At 51.4% G+C, this 15071-nt stretch overlaps 1 protein-coding gene across 1 annotated transcript in view; it reads right to left on the bottom strand.

Moving 5' to 3' along the window:
- Positions 1-9454: 9454 nt before the first annotated feature.
- Positions 9455-15071, bottom strand: part of LOC125998203 (CCR4-NOT transcription complex subunit 10-like) — a 37087-nt gene continuing 31470 nt past the window's right edge. The window contains 3 exon segments of the mRNA XM_049766473.1: positions 9455-9590; positions 11735-11795; positions 11798-11847. Coding sequence (XP_049622430.1) covers positions 9455-9590; positions 11735-11795; positions 11798-11847 — 247 coding nt within the window.

Consider the following 15071-nt stretch of genomic DNA (forward strand, 5'->3'; position numbering starts at 1 on the left):
CAAAGATGCAAAGAAAGAGGACAGGGTAAAGTTACAGTGGAAGCCCAATCACCCATAAACAGGATTCTCAGTAGTTCCATCGATGATATCCCAGCCTTGAACTTTCAGCCAAAAAACATTAAGAAAAACAAAACTGAACCCATGTACAATACAATTACTTTGTCCCTCAAATCCCCAGTTGTAGTACATACTATTTCTTAGCAGCACACAATATAATCTAAACACATTAGATTTATGTAACTCCTTAAACATTGAGGGCAAAGTATATTTATCTAGTTCCATGCACATGCTTACTAGTATAAGGTAACCTCAAAAGTTTTAGTGGGTTGTTTTTCTTAAGGATTGGAGTCAAGGGAACATAGTAAAAAACAGTGTTATGGCATTTGTTTGCATAGGCCCACCAAAATATAAGGGACATAGAAAGAAAAATTATGGCCTAAATACAAGGAGACCTTACCCCTGAAGTTCCTTGGCACAGGACAGACTCTAGGCTCCAGGCACACTATTTTGTCCAATCCAAGTCATCGTCTGTAGTGGCAATACACCTCCATTCCTCACATAGTCTCTGTTGTTGGTATCATACTTCTGTATTAAAGATCCTGGAGTCTGCATATCCCAAATTGCAGTCAGGATGGTGCAGAGCATCCTCTCGTTTCACCTCACACTTAAGGGGCAACAGAGAGAACCATGTCCTGTAGAGCAGGTCATTGTTGTTGTCAAGTCTTCTCAGTGTAAACGGAAGTCTCTTTTTAGGAGGTCCATGTCAGACCCTTGGTAGTGTCTTTCCTGGTAGAGGATAGCTTCCAGTTGTTGCTATAAAAGACCTTGGATGTTTCGTAGCTTGCCAGGTTCCGGCGTGAATGGAGGATGCCCATTCTTCTGAGACTTGTGCCAGGTCATTTATCAATGTTCAGGGCGTAAGGTACATTGAACTGAGATTTGTGTGTTCCTACCTCTATTAGATAAGAACTTATCTGTATGTATAGTGTTTTTCCATTTTAATGTGTCTATGCAAACAAGGATCAATGACATGTAGCGTTATTGGTGCATCTGGAGGCAACAGGAACAAGACCAGCAATTTCCATGACATAGTTCAATCATAGGCATTAAACTGAGGGACAGATCCACCAACAATCCGTACTGAACAGCTTACAAAGGAAAGACAAGATGAAAAGTGGATAGAAACATCATGGTAGAAGAATATATAGAGAGAGTTATACCTTTTAAAGAAAATACACATAAAATATTCAAAAGATATGTGTCCAATTTATGTCCTAAATAGTTCTGGGATTGTTAGATCCACTGTATGTCTTTGGTCTGAGATTAGAACTGTGTTTCTGGAGTTAAGAAGGATAAATCTGGGGTACTGATGGTTGGGAGGAGTATATGTTTGCAACATGTAGACTGGTATGAAATTGCCAGTGACAGCCTGAGTATAGCTGAGCAGCTATCTGCCACCCCCCAGATCAAAATCCACCCCCTAAGCCAATCTCTGGAGCCGGCCTGGAAGTGGGGAAAACCCAGGGTACCCCATCAGGTCCTCCCAGGAACCCACCTGGATATCCAGAGGAAAGAGGGAGGGAGCATCGGGTGACCCAGGTCCAGGCCCCCCTACCCTAGGCTGGGCCAAGAGGCCTCTGGCACATACAGAGGTCTGACAGAAGCCAGCCCATTCCAGCTGAAAATCCTGCTCCAGGAAGGAAGGAAGACCCTCCCAGGCCGAAAGGGCAGGAGTTCAAGACCCACCCTAGGCCAATCTCTTGCTTTGTCGAATTGTGCTACACTTGGGACTTTTTGCCCGCCATGGCAATCTTGTTAGTAAGTTTCTGAGGCACAGCGAGGAGGCCGTGGTCCAGGGAACCCACAGGGAAGAGGCCCTTGATGATAGCAGGTACCAACAAACACTACCCCAAGACCTGCAGCCCGCCCTGGCACCTGGCACAGCAATGAGTCCATGGTGCGACGAGGGATAGTCCAGGGCTCCCACAGGGAAAAGGGCCTAGAATACAGCAAGCACCAACAGCCACTACGCCAGGACCCGCAGCCCGGCCCTGGCATCCGGCACAGCGAGGAGTCCCTGGTGCGAAGCGGGATGGTCCAGGGCACCCACAGGATAAGACCTTTGATGATAGCGGGTACCAATAACCACTACCCCAAGACCCACAGCCCAGCCCTGGCACCAAAGGCAGCACTGGAGCGGGCCCGGACACGGGAGCTGAAGAGGGCTCTGAAGGGAGCAGGTTGGACTTGTACAGGAAGAAGATGCCATGCATAGAAAAGTCAGAAGAAGCCATCCGCAGGTGCACCAAGGCACAAAGTAAATACATATTTAGATTAAAAAAAACCCCAGCCTGAGTGAACTCTAATCAATGCACATGTTGAAAATGTTCTCTGCTTTCTCCACTCTGTCTTTGTTTGTTAAATAAACTTGTGTTGGCGAATCCTGCTACACTTGGGACTTTTTGCCCGCCGTGGGCAATCTTATCACTAAGTTTCTGAGGCAAAGCGAGCAGGCCGTGGTCCAGGGCTCCCACAGGAAAGAGGCCCTTGAATACAGCAGGCACCAGCGGCCCCTACCCCTAGATCCGAGGCACAGCCGTAAAAGCAGTGAGGAGTCCCTCATAGTGGCCCTGCAGCCCTGCCGTAGCTTGGACAGCGAGGAGTCTCTTTCATCAGACACGCAGCATAGCCCTAGCAGCACAGACTCCTCTTAGTCAGCCCCTGCTACCCAGGGTATCAGTGGACCAAAGGACACCACTCCAGCCCCTGCTCTCCTCCTTTCGGGAAAAGAGGAGATGAATGTCATGCACTAGCCTGGACGTTCAGAAGAAGAAAATGCTCCATACTGAAAACTCAGATCAACTGCTGAAGAGCAGGGCACCCAGTGGGAAGAGGCCCTTGATGATAGCGGGTACCAACAACCAACAAGACCCGCAGCCCGGCCCTGAACCCGGCACAGCGAGGAGTCCGTGGTGCGACGCTGGATGGTCCAGGGCACCCACAAGGATAAAGCCCTTGATGATAGCGGACACCAACAACCATTACCCCAAGACCTGAATCCCGGCGCTGGCACCCAGGACAGCGATGAGACAGAGGTGTGACGTGGGATATTCCAGGGCACCCACAGGGAAGAGGCCCTTGATGACAGCGCGTACAAACAACCAACAAGACCCGCAGCCAGACCCTGGCTCCCGGCACAGCGATGAGTCAGTGGTGCGAAGTGGGATGGTCAGGGCTCCCACAGGGAAGAGGCCCTTAAATACAGCAGCACCAGCAGCCCCTACCCCAAGACCCGCAGCCCAGCCGTAAAAGCAGTGAGGAGTCCCTCATAGTGGCCCTGCAGCCCGGCCGTAGCTTGGACAGCGAGGAGTCCCTTTCCTCAGTCCCGCAGCCTGGCCCTAGCAGCACAAACTCCTCTTCGTCGGCCCCTGCCACCCAAGGGATCAATGGACCAAAGGACACCACGCCAGCCCCAGCCCTCCTCCTTACGGGAAAAGAGGAGATGAATGTCATGCACTAGCCTGGACGTTCAGAAGAAGAAAATGCTCCATACTGAAAACTCAGATCAACTGCTGAAGAGCAGGGCACCCACTGAGAAGAGGCCCTTGAATACAGCAGGCACCAGCAGCACCTACCCCAGACCCGCAGCCCGGGCGTAAAAGCAGTGAGGAGTCCCTCATAGTGGCCCTGCAGCCCGGCCGTAGCTTGGACAGCGAGGAGTCCCTTTCATCAGACCCGCAGCGTAGCCCTAGCAGCACAGACTCCTCTTAGTCGGCCCCTGCTACCCAGGGTATCAGTGCACCAAAGGACACCACTCCAGCCCCTGCCCTCCTCCTTTCGGGAAAGAGAAAATGAATGTCATGCACTAGCCTGGACGTTCAGAAGAAGAAAATGCTCCATACTGAAAACTCAGATCAACTGCTGAAGAACAGGGCACCCACTGGAAAGAGGCCCTTGAACACAGCAGGCACCAGCAGCCCCTACCCCAAGACCCGCAGCCCGGCCTTAAAACAAGTGAGGACTCCACTGAAGTTACCTGCAGCCCGGCCGTAGCTTGGACAGCGAGGAGTCCCTTTCCTCAGACCCGCAGCCTCGCCCTAGCAGCACAGACTCCTCTTCGTCGGGCCCTGCCACCCAAGGGATCAATGGACCAAAGGACACCACTCCAGCCCCTGCCCTCCTCCTTTCGGGAAAAGAGGAGATGAATGTCATGCACTAGCCTGGACGTTCAGAAGAAGAAAATGCTCCATACTGAAAACTCAGATCAACTGCTGAAGAGCAGGGCACCCACTGGGAAGAGGCCCTTGATGATAGCGGGTACCAACAACCAACAAGACCCGCAGCCCGGCCCTGGCACCCGGCACAGCAATGAGTCAGTGGTGCGAAGTGGGATGGTCAGGGCTCCCACAGGGAAGAGGCCCTTGAACACAGCAGGCACCAGCAGCCCCTACCCCAAGACCCACAGCCCGGGCATAAAAACAGTGAGGAGTCCCTCATAGTGGCCCTGCAGCCCGGCCGTAGCTTGGACAGCGAGGAGTCCCTTTCCTCAGTCCCGCAGCCTGGCCCTAGCTGCACAAACTCCTCTTCGTCGGCCCCTGCCACCCAAGGGATCAGTGGACCAAAGGACACCACTCCAGCCCCTGCCCTCCTCCTTACAGGAAAAGAGGAGATGAATGTCATGCACTAGCCTGGACGTTCAGAAAAAGAAAATGCTCCATACTGAAAACTCAGATCAACTGCTGAAGAACAGGGCACCCACTGGAAAGAGGCCCTTGAACACAGCAGGCACCAGCAGCCCCTACCCCAAGACCCGCAGCCCGGCCTTAAAACAAGTGAGGACTCCACTGAAGTTACCTGCAGCCCGGCCGTAGCTTGGACAGCGAGGAGTCCCTTTCCTCAGACCCGCAGCCTCGCCCTAGCAGCACAGACTCCTCTTCGTCGGGCCCTGCCACCCAAGGGATCAATGGACCAAAGGACACCACTCCAGCCCCTGCCCTCCTCCTTTCGGGAAAAGAGGAGATGAATGTCATGCACTAGCCTGGACGTTCAGAAGAAGAAAATGCTCCATACTGAAAACTCAGATCAACTGCTGAAGAGCAGGGCACCCACTGGGAAGAGGCCCTTGATGATAGCGGGTACCAACAACCAACAAGACCCGCAGCCCGGCCCTGGCACCCGGCACAGCAATGAGTCAGTGGTGCGAAGTGGGATGGTCAGGGCTCCCACAGGGAAGAGGCCCTTGAACACAGCAGGCACCAGCAGCCCCTACCCCAAGACCCACAGCCCGGGCATAAAAACAGTGAGGAGTCCCTCATAGTGGCCCTGCAGCCCGGCCGTAGCTTGGACAGCGAGGAGTCCCTTTCCTCAGTCCCGCAGCCTGGCCCTAGCTGCACAAACTCCTCTTCGTCGGCCCCTGCCACCCAAGGGATCAGTGGACCAAAGGACACCACTCCAGCCCCTGCCCTCCTCCTTACAGGAAAAGAGGAGATGAATGTCATGCACTAGCCTGGACGTTCAGAAAAAGAAAATGCTCCATACTGAAAACTCAGATCAACTGCTGAAGAGCAGGGCACCCACTGGAAAGAGGCCCTTGATCACAGCAGGCACCAACAGCCCCTACCCCAAGACCATCAGCCTGGCCGTAAAAGCAGTGAGGAGTCCCTCATAGTGGCCCTGCAGCCCTGCCGTAGCTTGGACAGCGAGGAGTCTCTTTCATCAGACCCGCAGCGTAGCCCTAGCAGCACAGACTCCTCTTAGTCGGCCCCTGCTACCCAGGATATCAGTGGACCAAAGGACACCACTCCAGCCCCTGCTCTCCTCCTTTCGGGAAAAGAGGAGATGAATGTCATGCACTAGCCTGGACGTTCAGAAGAAGAAAATGCTCCATACTGAAAACTCAGATCAACTGCTGAAGAGCAGGGCACCCAGTGGGAAGAGGCCCTTGATGATAGCGGGTACCAACAACCAACAAGACCCGCAGCCCGGCCCTGAACCCGGCACAGCGAGGAGTCCGTGGTGCGACGCTGGATGGTCCAGGGCACCCACAAGGATAAAGCCCTTGATGATAGCGGACACCAACAACCATTACCCCAAGACCTGAATCCCGGCGCTGGCACCCAGGACAGCGATGAGACAGAGGTGTGACGTGGGATATTCCAGGGCACCCACAGGGAAGAGGCCCTTGATGACAGCGCGTACAAACAACCAACAAGACCGGCAGCCCGGCCCTGGCACCCGGCACAGCGATGAGTCAGTGGTGCGAAGTGGGATGGTCTGGGCTCCCACAGGGAAGAGGCCCTTGAATACAGCACGCACCAGCAGCCGCTACCCCAAGACCCGCAGCCCGGCCATAAAAGCAGTGAGGAGTCCCTCATAGTGGCCCTGCAGCCCGGCCGTAGCTTGGACAGCGAGGAGTCCCTTTCTTCAGACCCGCAGCCTGGCCCTAGCAGCACAGACTCCTCTTCGTCGGCCCCTGCCACCCAAGGGATCAGTGGACCAAAGGACACCACTCCAGCCCCTGCCCTCCTCCTTTCGGGAAAAGAGGAGATGAATGTCATGCACTAGCCTGGACGTTCAGAAGAAGAAAATGCTCCATACTGAAAACTCAGATCAACTGCTGAAGAGCAGGGCACCCACTGGAAAGAGGCCCTTGAACACAGCAGGCACCAGCAGCCCCTACCCCAAGACCCGCAGCCCGGCCTTAAAACAAGTGAGGACTCCACTGAAGTTACCTGCAGCCCGGCCGTAGCTTGGACAGCGAGGAGTCCCTTTCCTCAGACCCGCAGCCTCGCCCTAGCAGCACAGACTCCTCTTCGTCGGCCCCTGCCACCCAAGGGATCAGTGGACAAAAGGATACCACTCCAGCCCCTGCCCTCCTCCTTTCGGGAAAAGAGGAGATGAATGTCATGCACTAGCCTGGACGTTCATAGGAAGAAAATGCTCCATACTGAAAACTCAGATCAACTGCTGAAGATCACGGCACCCACTGGGATGAGGCCCTTGAATACAGAAGGCACCAGCAGCCCCTACCCAAAGACCCGCAGCCCGGCCGTAAAAGCAGTGAGGAGTCCCTCATAGTGGCCCTGCAGCCCGGCCGTAGCTTGGACAGCGAGGAGTCCCTTTCCTAAGTCCCGCAGCCTGGCCCTAGCAGCACAGACTCCTCTTCGTCGGCCCCTGCCACCCAGGGGATCAGTGGACCAAAGGACACCACTCCAGCCCCTGCCCTCCTCCTTTCGGGAAAAGAGGAGATGAATGTCATGCACTAGCCTGGACGTTCAGAAGAAGAAAATGCTCCATACTGAAAACTCAGATCAACTGCTGAAGAGCAGGGCACCCACTGGGAAGAGGCCCTTGATGATAGCGGGTACCAACAACCAACAAGACCCGAAGCCCGGCCCTGGCACTCGGCACAGCGATGAGTCAGTGGTGCGAAGTGGGATGGTCTGGGCTCCCACAGGGAAGAGGCCCTTAAACACAGCAGGCACCAGCAGCCCCTACCCCAAGACCCGCAGCCCGGGCATAAAAGCAGTGAGGAGTCCCTCATAGTGGCCCTGCAGCCCGGCCGTAGCTTGGACAGCGAGGAGTCCCTTTCTTCAGACCCGCAGCCTAGCCCTAGCAGCACAGACTCCTCTTCGTCGGCCCCTGCCACCCAAGGGATCAGTGGACCAAAGGACACCACTCCAGCCCCTGCCCTCCTCCTTTCGGAAAAGAGGAGATGAATGTCATGCACTAGCCTGGACGTTCAGAAGAAGAAAATGCTCCATACTGAAAACTCAGATCAACTGCTGAAGAGCAGGGCACCCACTGGAAAGAGGCCCTTGAACACAGCAGGCACCAGCAGCCCCTACCCCAAGACCCGCAGCCCGGCCGTAAATGCAGTGAGGAGTCCCTCATAGTGGCCCTGCAGCCCGGCCGTAGCTTGGACAGCGAGGAGTCCCTTTCATCAGACCCACAGCCTGGCCCTAGCAGCACACACTCCTCTTAGTCGGCCCCTGCTACCCAGGGTATCAGTGCACCAAAGGACACCACTCCAGCCCCTGCCCTCCTCCTTTCGGGAAAGAGAAAATGAATGTCATGCACTAGCCTGGACGTTCAGTAGAAGAAAATGCTCCATACTGAAAACTCAGATCAACTGCTGAAGAGCAGGGCACCCACTGGGAAGAGGCCCTTGATGATAGCGGGTACCAACAACCAACAAGACCCGCAGCCCGGCCCTGGCACCCGGCACAGCGATGAGTCAGTGGTGCGACGAGGGATGGTCCAGGGCTCCCACAAGGAAGAGGCCCTTGAATAAAGCAGGCACTAACAGCCACTACCCCAAGACCCATAACCCGGCCCTGGCACCCAGCACAACGAGGAGTCCGTGGTTCGACGCAGGAAGGTCCAGGGCACCCACAAGGATAAGGCCCTTGATGATGCGGGCACCAACAACCATTACCCCAAGACCCGAATCTTCGTCCTGGCACCCAGGACAGCGATAAGTCAGTGGTGCGACCTGGGATGGTCCCGGGCACCCACAGGGAAGAGGCCCTGATGATAGCGGGTACCAACAACCATTACCGCAAGACCCGCAGCTCGGCCCTGTTACGTGTGTGAACTCGGTCACATGTGGGTAACTAAAGGTAACTAACAACAGCCACAAAGGAAATGGGACCGAGAAAGGCTAGACTAGCACGCATGGGGCTGATAGTAGAAGGATAAGGTGTTTGCCTTGCATGCGGCCAACCTTGACTCAATCCTTCTCATGCTCCATGGTCCCCTGAGCCTGCCAGGACCCCTAAGCATGCTGGATAGGGCCCCGAACAAAAACAAAACAAAACAAACGACTATCAAGGAAAGCAAAACACCAAAGAGTAGAGCTGGATATGACAGTGAATAGGGCATTTTCCTTACATGCAGTCAACCTGGGTTTGATCTCCAGCATCCCACATGGTTCCCCTGATCCTGCTGGTAGTGATTCATAACTGTAGAGCCAGTTAACACTGGTTGTGTCCCCAAAACAAACAAAACACCTCATAAAAACACTGAAGAGGAAAGCTGTGAGCGTAAAATCCGAAAAGGGAAACACAAAACAAACAAAAAACCTAGAATCAGTCCATCAAAACTGATACTTCAAACACAAGATAATCAACTACTACTTCTACTTAACCAAGAATTATTTCCAAGTCAGTATTGCCTGAAAGGTAGCGCTGACCTAAAGCATCCTTCCTTTCCAAAAGTAACATATACTTTTCTTCTGGTGGGAGAGGAAGAGGGGGGCTACATCCAGTGCTGCTGAGAGGATCATGTGGTATTATTGAGAGAGGAGGGAAAACATTGAGAGAAAGAAGAGGAGAGAAACAGAGGGAAGGAGAGGGAGGGACAGGAAGACGACCCCCTTAAAATCTCATTCATCCTGAGTTACAGGAGGAAGAACAGTGGAAATGGTGATTAGTTCAGATCGAATGTGTCCTCATTAACCTTGTTCCTGATCATTGGAAGAGATCCCTAAGGAGACATCAGTGACGTTTTCTGGATTCAAGTGAGTAATGGCATCAGATATTCTGTCCAGAGAGATGAGGGCTTCTGCAGCATACAAATGGCCCAGAAACCTAAAATGAAACATAGTTTAAAAGAAAGAAAAGTAGTTCATCATAACAACACCAAAAATACAATAAATCATGTATTTGATTCTTTAAATTAGGATCTAAATTTATTAATGCATCAATAAGTGCTGGATTAGTTTTTTGTTTTTTGTTTTTACTCATTTGGGCAGTGCTCAGGGGACCATAGGAAATGCTGGGGGTTAAATCTGAGTTGTCTGAGTGCAGAGCAAGTTCTATAATATATACTATCACTATGATCCCATTTGGAATTTCATTTTTTGTTGTTTTTGGGTCACACCCAGCAGCAGTCAGGGGTTACTCCTGATCTCTCCGGCCCCTAGAATTTCTTAATTGACTACTTAAAATGCACTCCACAATGCAGATTTATTATGTTGACCAAATTTTCTTTTGTTTTCTTTTTTTTTTTTTTTTGGTTTTTGGGTCACACCCAGCAGCGCTCAGGGGTTACTCCTGGCTGTCTGCTCAGAAATAGCTCCTGGCAGGCACGGGGGACCCTATGGTACACCGGGATTCGAACCAAACACCTTTGGTCCTGGATCAGCTCCTTGCAAGGCAAATGTCGCTGTGCTATCTCTCCGGGCCTGTCTTTTTGCTTTTTTTTGGTTTTGGTCTTTGGGTCACACCGGCAGCAATCAGGGATTACTCCTGGCTCTGTGCTCAGAAATCGCTCCTGGCAGGCTGGGAGGGGGACCATATGGAATGCCAGGATTCGAATCACCATCCTTATGGATGCAAAGCATATGCCCTACCTCTGGATGCAAGGCAAACACCCCATAATTTGTGAGTCTTTTTGAGGAGCTATCTTTTCTTGGAGCTGGTATCTAAGAAGAAGACTTCAGTGATATGACTTGGGCAGAAAACAAGCAGGCACTGGGTAGTCCCAAGTAGTTACCACCTAATATTCAGCTAGCACAGCTTCATACATTTAATCTCCATGAACAGGATACTAATGTGAGTGTATGAAATAAAATGAGGGTTTTGGTTCTTGGGCCATACTCCGTGGCGCTCAGGGGTTCCTCCTGGCTGTGCTCAGAAATCACTCCTGGGGGACCAGAGTGATAGCACAGTGGTAGGGCGTTTGCCTTGCAGGCGGCTGACCCAGTGCTAACCATGGTTCAATCCCCAGTCATCCCATATGGTCCCCCAAGCCAGGAGCGATTTGTGAGTCTATAGCCAGGAGTAACCCTTCATTTCACTGGGTGTGCCACAAAATGAAAACAAATAAACAAAAAGAAATAAAGAAATCATTCCTGGTAGGCTCAGATCATAGGATGTTGGGGATTGAACTTGGGTTGCTACTGGGGTCTGAGTCAACCACATACAAGAGAAACGCTCTATCTGCTGGTTGTTTTTTTTTTTTTTGGCTTTTGTGTCACACCCGGCAGTGCTCAGGGGAAACTCCTGGCTCTAGGCTTAAAATCACTCCAGGCATGAAAAAGGGGACCATATGGAAAGCTGGGTTTGAACCACTGACCTTCTGCATGAAAGGCAAATGCATTTCCTCCATGCTATCTCTCTGGCCCCTATATCTGCTGTTTCAATCAATTGTTTTCTGTAGATATAAAATTTCACTTTTGGGGGCAGCGAGAGATAGCACAGCGGCGTTTGCCTTGCAAGCAGCCGAACCAGGACTTAAGGTGGTTGGTTTGAACCCCGGTGTCCTGGGCCCAGAGAGATAGAACAGCGGCGTTTGCCTTGCAATCAGCCGATCCAGGACCAAAGGTGGTTGGTTCGAATCCCGGTGTCCCATATGGTTCCCCGTGCCTGCCAGGAGCTATTTCTGAGCAGACAGCCAGGAGTAACCCCTGAGCACCACCGGGTGTGGCCCCCCCAAAAAATTTCACTTTTGGGGGAGGGCTCAGAGAAATAGCATGGAGATAGCGTGTTTGCCTTGCATTCAGAAGGATGATGGTTCGAATCCCAGCATCCCATATGGTCCCCGAGCCTGCCAGGAGCATTTTCTGAGCATAGAGCCAGGAGTAACCCCTGAGCGCTGGCGGATGTGACCCAAAGACAAAACAAAACAAAACAAAATATTCACTGGGGAAATAGGAAGATGTCAATGTGCATCACAAATTAAGCAGATATACTCCAACAGCACCACCAGGGCAAGTGCAAGTTACACTTACTTAAGAGATCCTGATACCTTGGGTTGCTGAAGAAGTTTATCTGCGTGATTCAAAGCCATAGGTTATCACCCAAAGCCAGAGCCACGTAAGCACTACAGGCTAGGATGGAGCATCTGAAACACAAAAGAGAAGGGCTGAACACCTGTGTCACTAAGTTTATAGTTCTATTGTTTTTTTTTGGGGGGGGGGCCACACCCATTTGATGCTCAGGGGTTACTCCTCGCTAAGTGCTCAGAAATCACCCCTGGCTTGGGGGGACCATAGGGGACACCGGGGGATCGAGCCGCGGTCCTTCCTTCCTGGGCTAGTGCTTGCAAGGCAGACACCTTACCTCTAGCGCCACCTCTCCGGTCCCTATAGTTCTATTGTTAAACAGAAGGAAGATCACAGTTAAGAGTGGTGAAGAGAGAGAGAAATCCCTAAGACTAATGGAAAGAGTTAAATGATGGGGGCCAGAGATGTCTCTGTGAGCTGAGAGCCTACTTTGCATGCTGGTTCAGCCTCCAGAAATACACAGACCCCAGAGTACCATAGTTGGGAGCAACCAATGAACTCTGCTGTTGTCCCAAAACAAAATAACCAAAAAAAATTAAAATGATATGTAAGGGCCTGGAGAGCCCTTAACAAATCACACAAGTCAAATTTTTTCTTTTTTTTTTTTCTCATTCTGGGCTATACCCAGTGGTACTCAGGAGCTACTCCTAGATCTGAATTCAGGAATCGCTCCTGGCAGTGCTCAGGGATCATATGGGGCAGCAGGGAGAAATCTAAGCCAGTTGTATGCAAGACAAGTATCATATCTGGGGCACTATTACTCCAACCCCAGAATGAAAGAGTTTTTTTTTTTTTTCTTTTCTTTTTATCTTTTTGGGTCACACCTGGTGGCACTCAGGGGTTACTTCTGGCTCTGCGCTCAGAAATCACTCCTGGCAGGCTCGGGGACAATATGGGATGCCAGATTCAAACAACCGTCTGTCCTGGGTTAGGTTCCTGTAAGGCAAATGCCCTACCGCTGTGCTTTCTCTCTGGCCCTGAAAGATTTTTTTTCTAGGGGCCAGAGCTGTGGCACATTGTCTTGCATGTGGCTGACCTAGGACAGATCTCGGATCGATCCCCCATGTCCCATATGGTCCCCAAACCAGGAGCAATTTCTGAGTGCATAGCCAGGAGTAAACCCTGAGCATCAATGAGACCATATGGGACGCCGGGGGATCGAACCGCGGTCCTTCCTTGGCTAGCACTTGCAAGGCAGACACCTTACCTCTAGCGCCACCCCACTGGCCCGTGAACAAATTTAATTGCTTCAAACACAAACAAGATTATGTTTCTTTTCTTTGAGAGGCTTACAATCACTTCCAACTCAGTCTCCCATGCCATCCTTTTCCTCTATGAACACTACACACTGCATAATTCCTGCAGCCTAGTAATACTTGAGACCAGGCATAGCTTATCTACTCAAGCCTCTGGAGATTTCCTTTCGTTTTGATAAGTCGCCACCTAATGTTAACACCTCCTGCTGTCCAACTCCATTCTTTCTGAGTCACTGTCTAATCTGCTTGACTACCACTCAGATCTGAGAGTTCATCAGACTGGAAGGCAGCCCTGAAGGGTGGAGACACAGTCTACTCCCCACTGCAGATCTGACATAAGCCCCCTTGTTCTCTCCTCTACATGCTAAAGAAGCCCTTGGAATGAATGAGACAAAGTTGAGAACATGGAAGCAAAATGAAATAATTATCTTCCTTCAGGCACCAAATTAGGTTTATTAAGAGGTAGACAGCTCTGAACGCTGGGTACATGGATGGCACGCAGGTTCCATTCCTGATGCTGCGTGGTCCCCCAGCAGCACCAAGAGATGCCCCACCTTCCCCAGCATGGAGCTGGAAGTAGCCCCTCAGCCCTGAGAACTGCTGGATCAGTAACAATACAAAACCAAAAAAAGTTCTTAAACACTATCATCAATGGACCAAAAAAATTTGACTTTTACTGTGGGAGTCGTGGGCACCCAAGCAATACTAGTGCCCCAGCGCAGCTGCCAGTGTGGTGTTCAAGGGCACTTTGGCAGTGCCTGTGGTGCCGAGAATCAAATCTGGCTGTCCTTCCTGCAAAATATTCCTAATTGCCTTTACAGTCATCTCCCTGATGTGACTTTCTTTTCTTTTTTTTTTTGGTTTTTGGGCCAAACCCGGCATTGCTCAGGGGTTCCTCCTGGCTGTCTGCTCAGAAATAGCTCCTGGCAGGCACGGGGGACCCATATGGGACACCAGGATTTGAACCAACCACCTTTGGTCCTGGATCGGCTGCTTGCAAGGCAAATGGCGCTGTGCTATCTCTCCGGGCCCTTTTTTTTGGTTTTTGGGTCACATACAGCTACGCTCAGGGGTTCTTCCTGGCTATATACTCAGAAATCGCTCATGGCAGGTTCGGAGGAACATATAGGATGCTAGGATTTGAACCACCATCCTTCTGCATACAAGGCAAACACTCTGTATGCCTCCATGCTATCTCTCCGGCCCCTAATTACGGTTTTAAGAATTCCACTTAGTGAGGCTAGAGGGCTGTGAGTAGGGTACTTGCCTTGCATGCGGCCAACCCTGGTTCAGTCTCCAGTATCCCAAATGGTTCCCCAAAGCAATGCCAAGAGTGATTCTGAAGAATTAGAAGTGCTCCTGGGACCAAATGAAATACTGGGAATCGAATATAAGTCAAAAACAAACCCCCCGGGGCCAGAGAGATAGCATGGAGGTAAGGCATTTGCCTTTCATCCAGAAGGTCCCTGCCAGGAGCAATTTCTGAGCATGGAGCCAAGAATAACCCCTGAGCACTGCCGGGTGTGACCCAAAAACCACACACACACGGGGCCTGGAAGGTGGCGCTAGAGGTAAGGTGACTGCCTTGCAAGCGCTAGCATAGGATGGACAGCGGTTCGATCCCCCGGTGTCCCATATGGTTCCCCCAAGCCAGGGGCGATTTCTGAGCACATATCCAGAAGTAACCCCTAAGTGTCAAACGGGTGTGGCCCAAAGACCAAACCAACACACACACATACACAAACCACACACACAAAAACAAAACAAAACAAAACAAAAAAAAAATCTATGTCAGAAAGATAGTGCACCAGGGAGATTGCTTTGCCTTTCATGTGTTTGACCCTGGTTTGATACCTGACATTTCATACGGTCCTCAAGCCCCTCCTCACCAAATAAATAATTAAAACAAAACAAAACCAAATAAAACCTATTCCTAGCAATTTATTTATTTATTTATTTTTGGTTTTTGGGTCACACCCAGCGATGCTCAGGGTTACTCCTGGCTGTCTGCTCAGAAATAGCTCCTG

The sequence above is a fragment of the Suncus etruscus genome, chromosome 20, assembly GCF_024139225.1.
Source record: "Suncus etruscus isolate mSunEtr1 chromosome 20, mSunEtr1.pri.cur, whole genome shotgun sequence".
In the NCBI taxonomy this organism is placed as follows: domain Eukaryota; kingdom Metazoa; phylum Chordata; class Mammalia; order Eulipotyphla; family Soricidae; genus Suncus; species Suncus etruscus.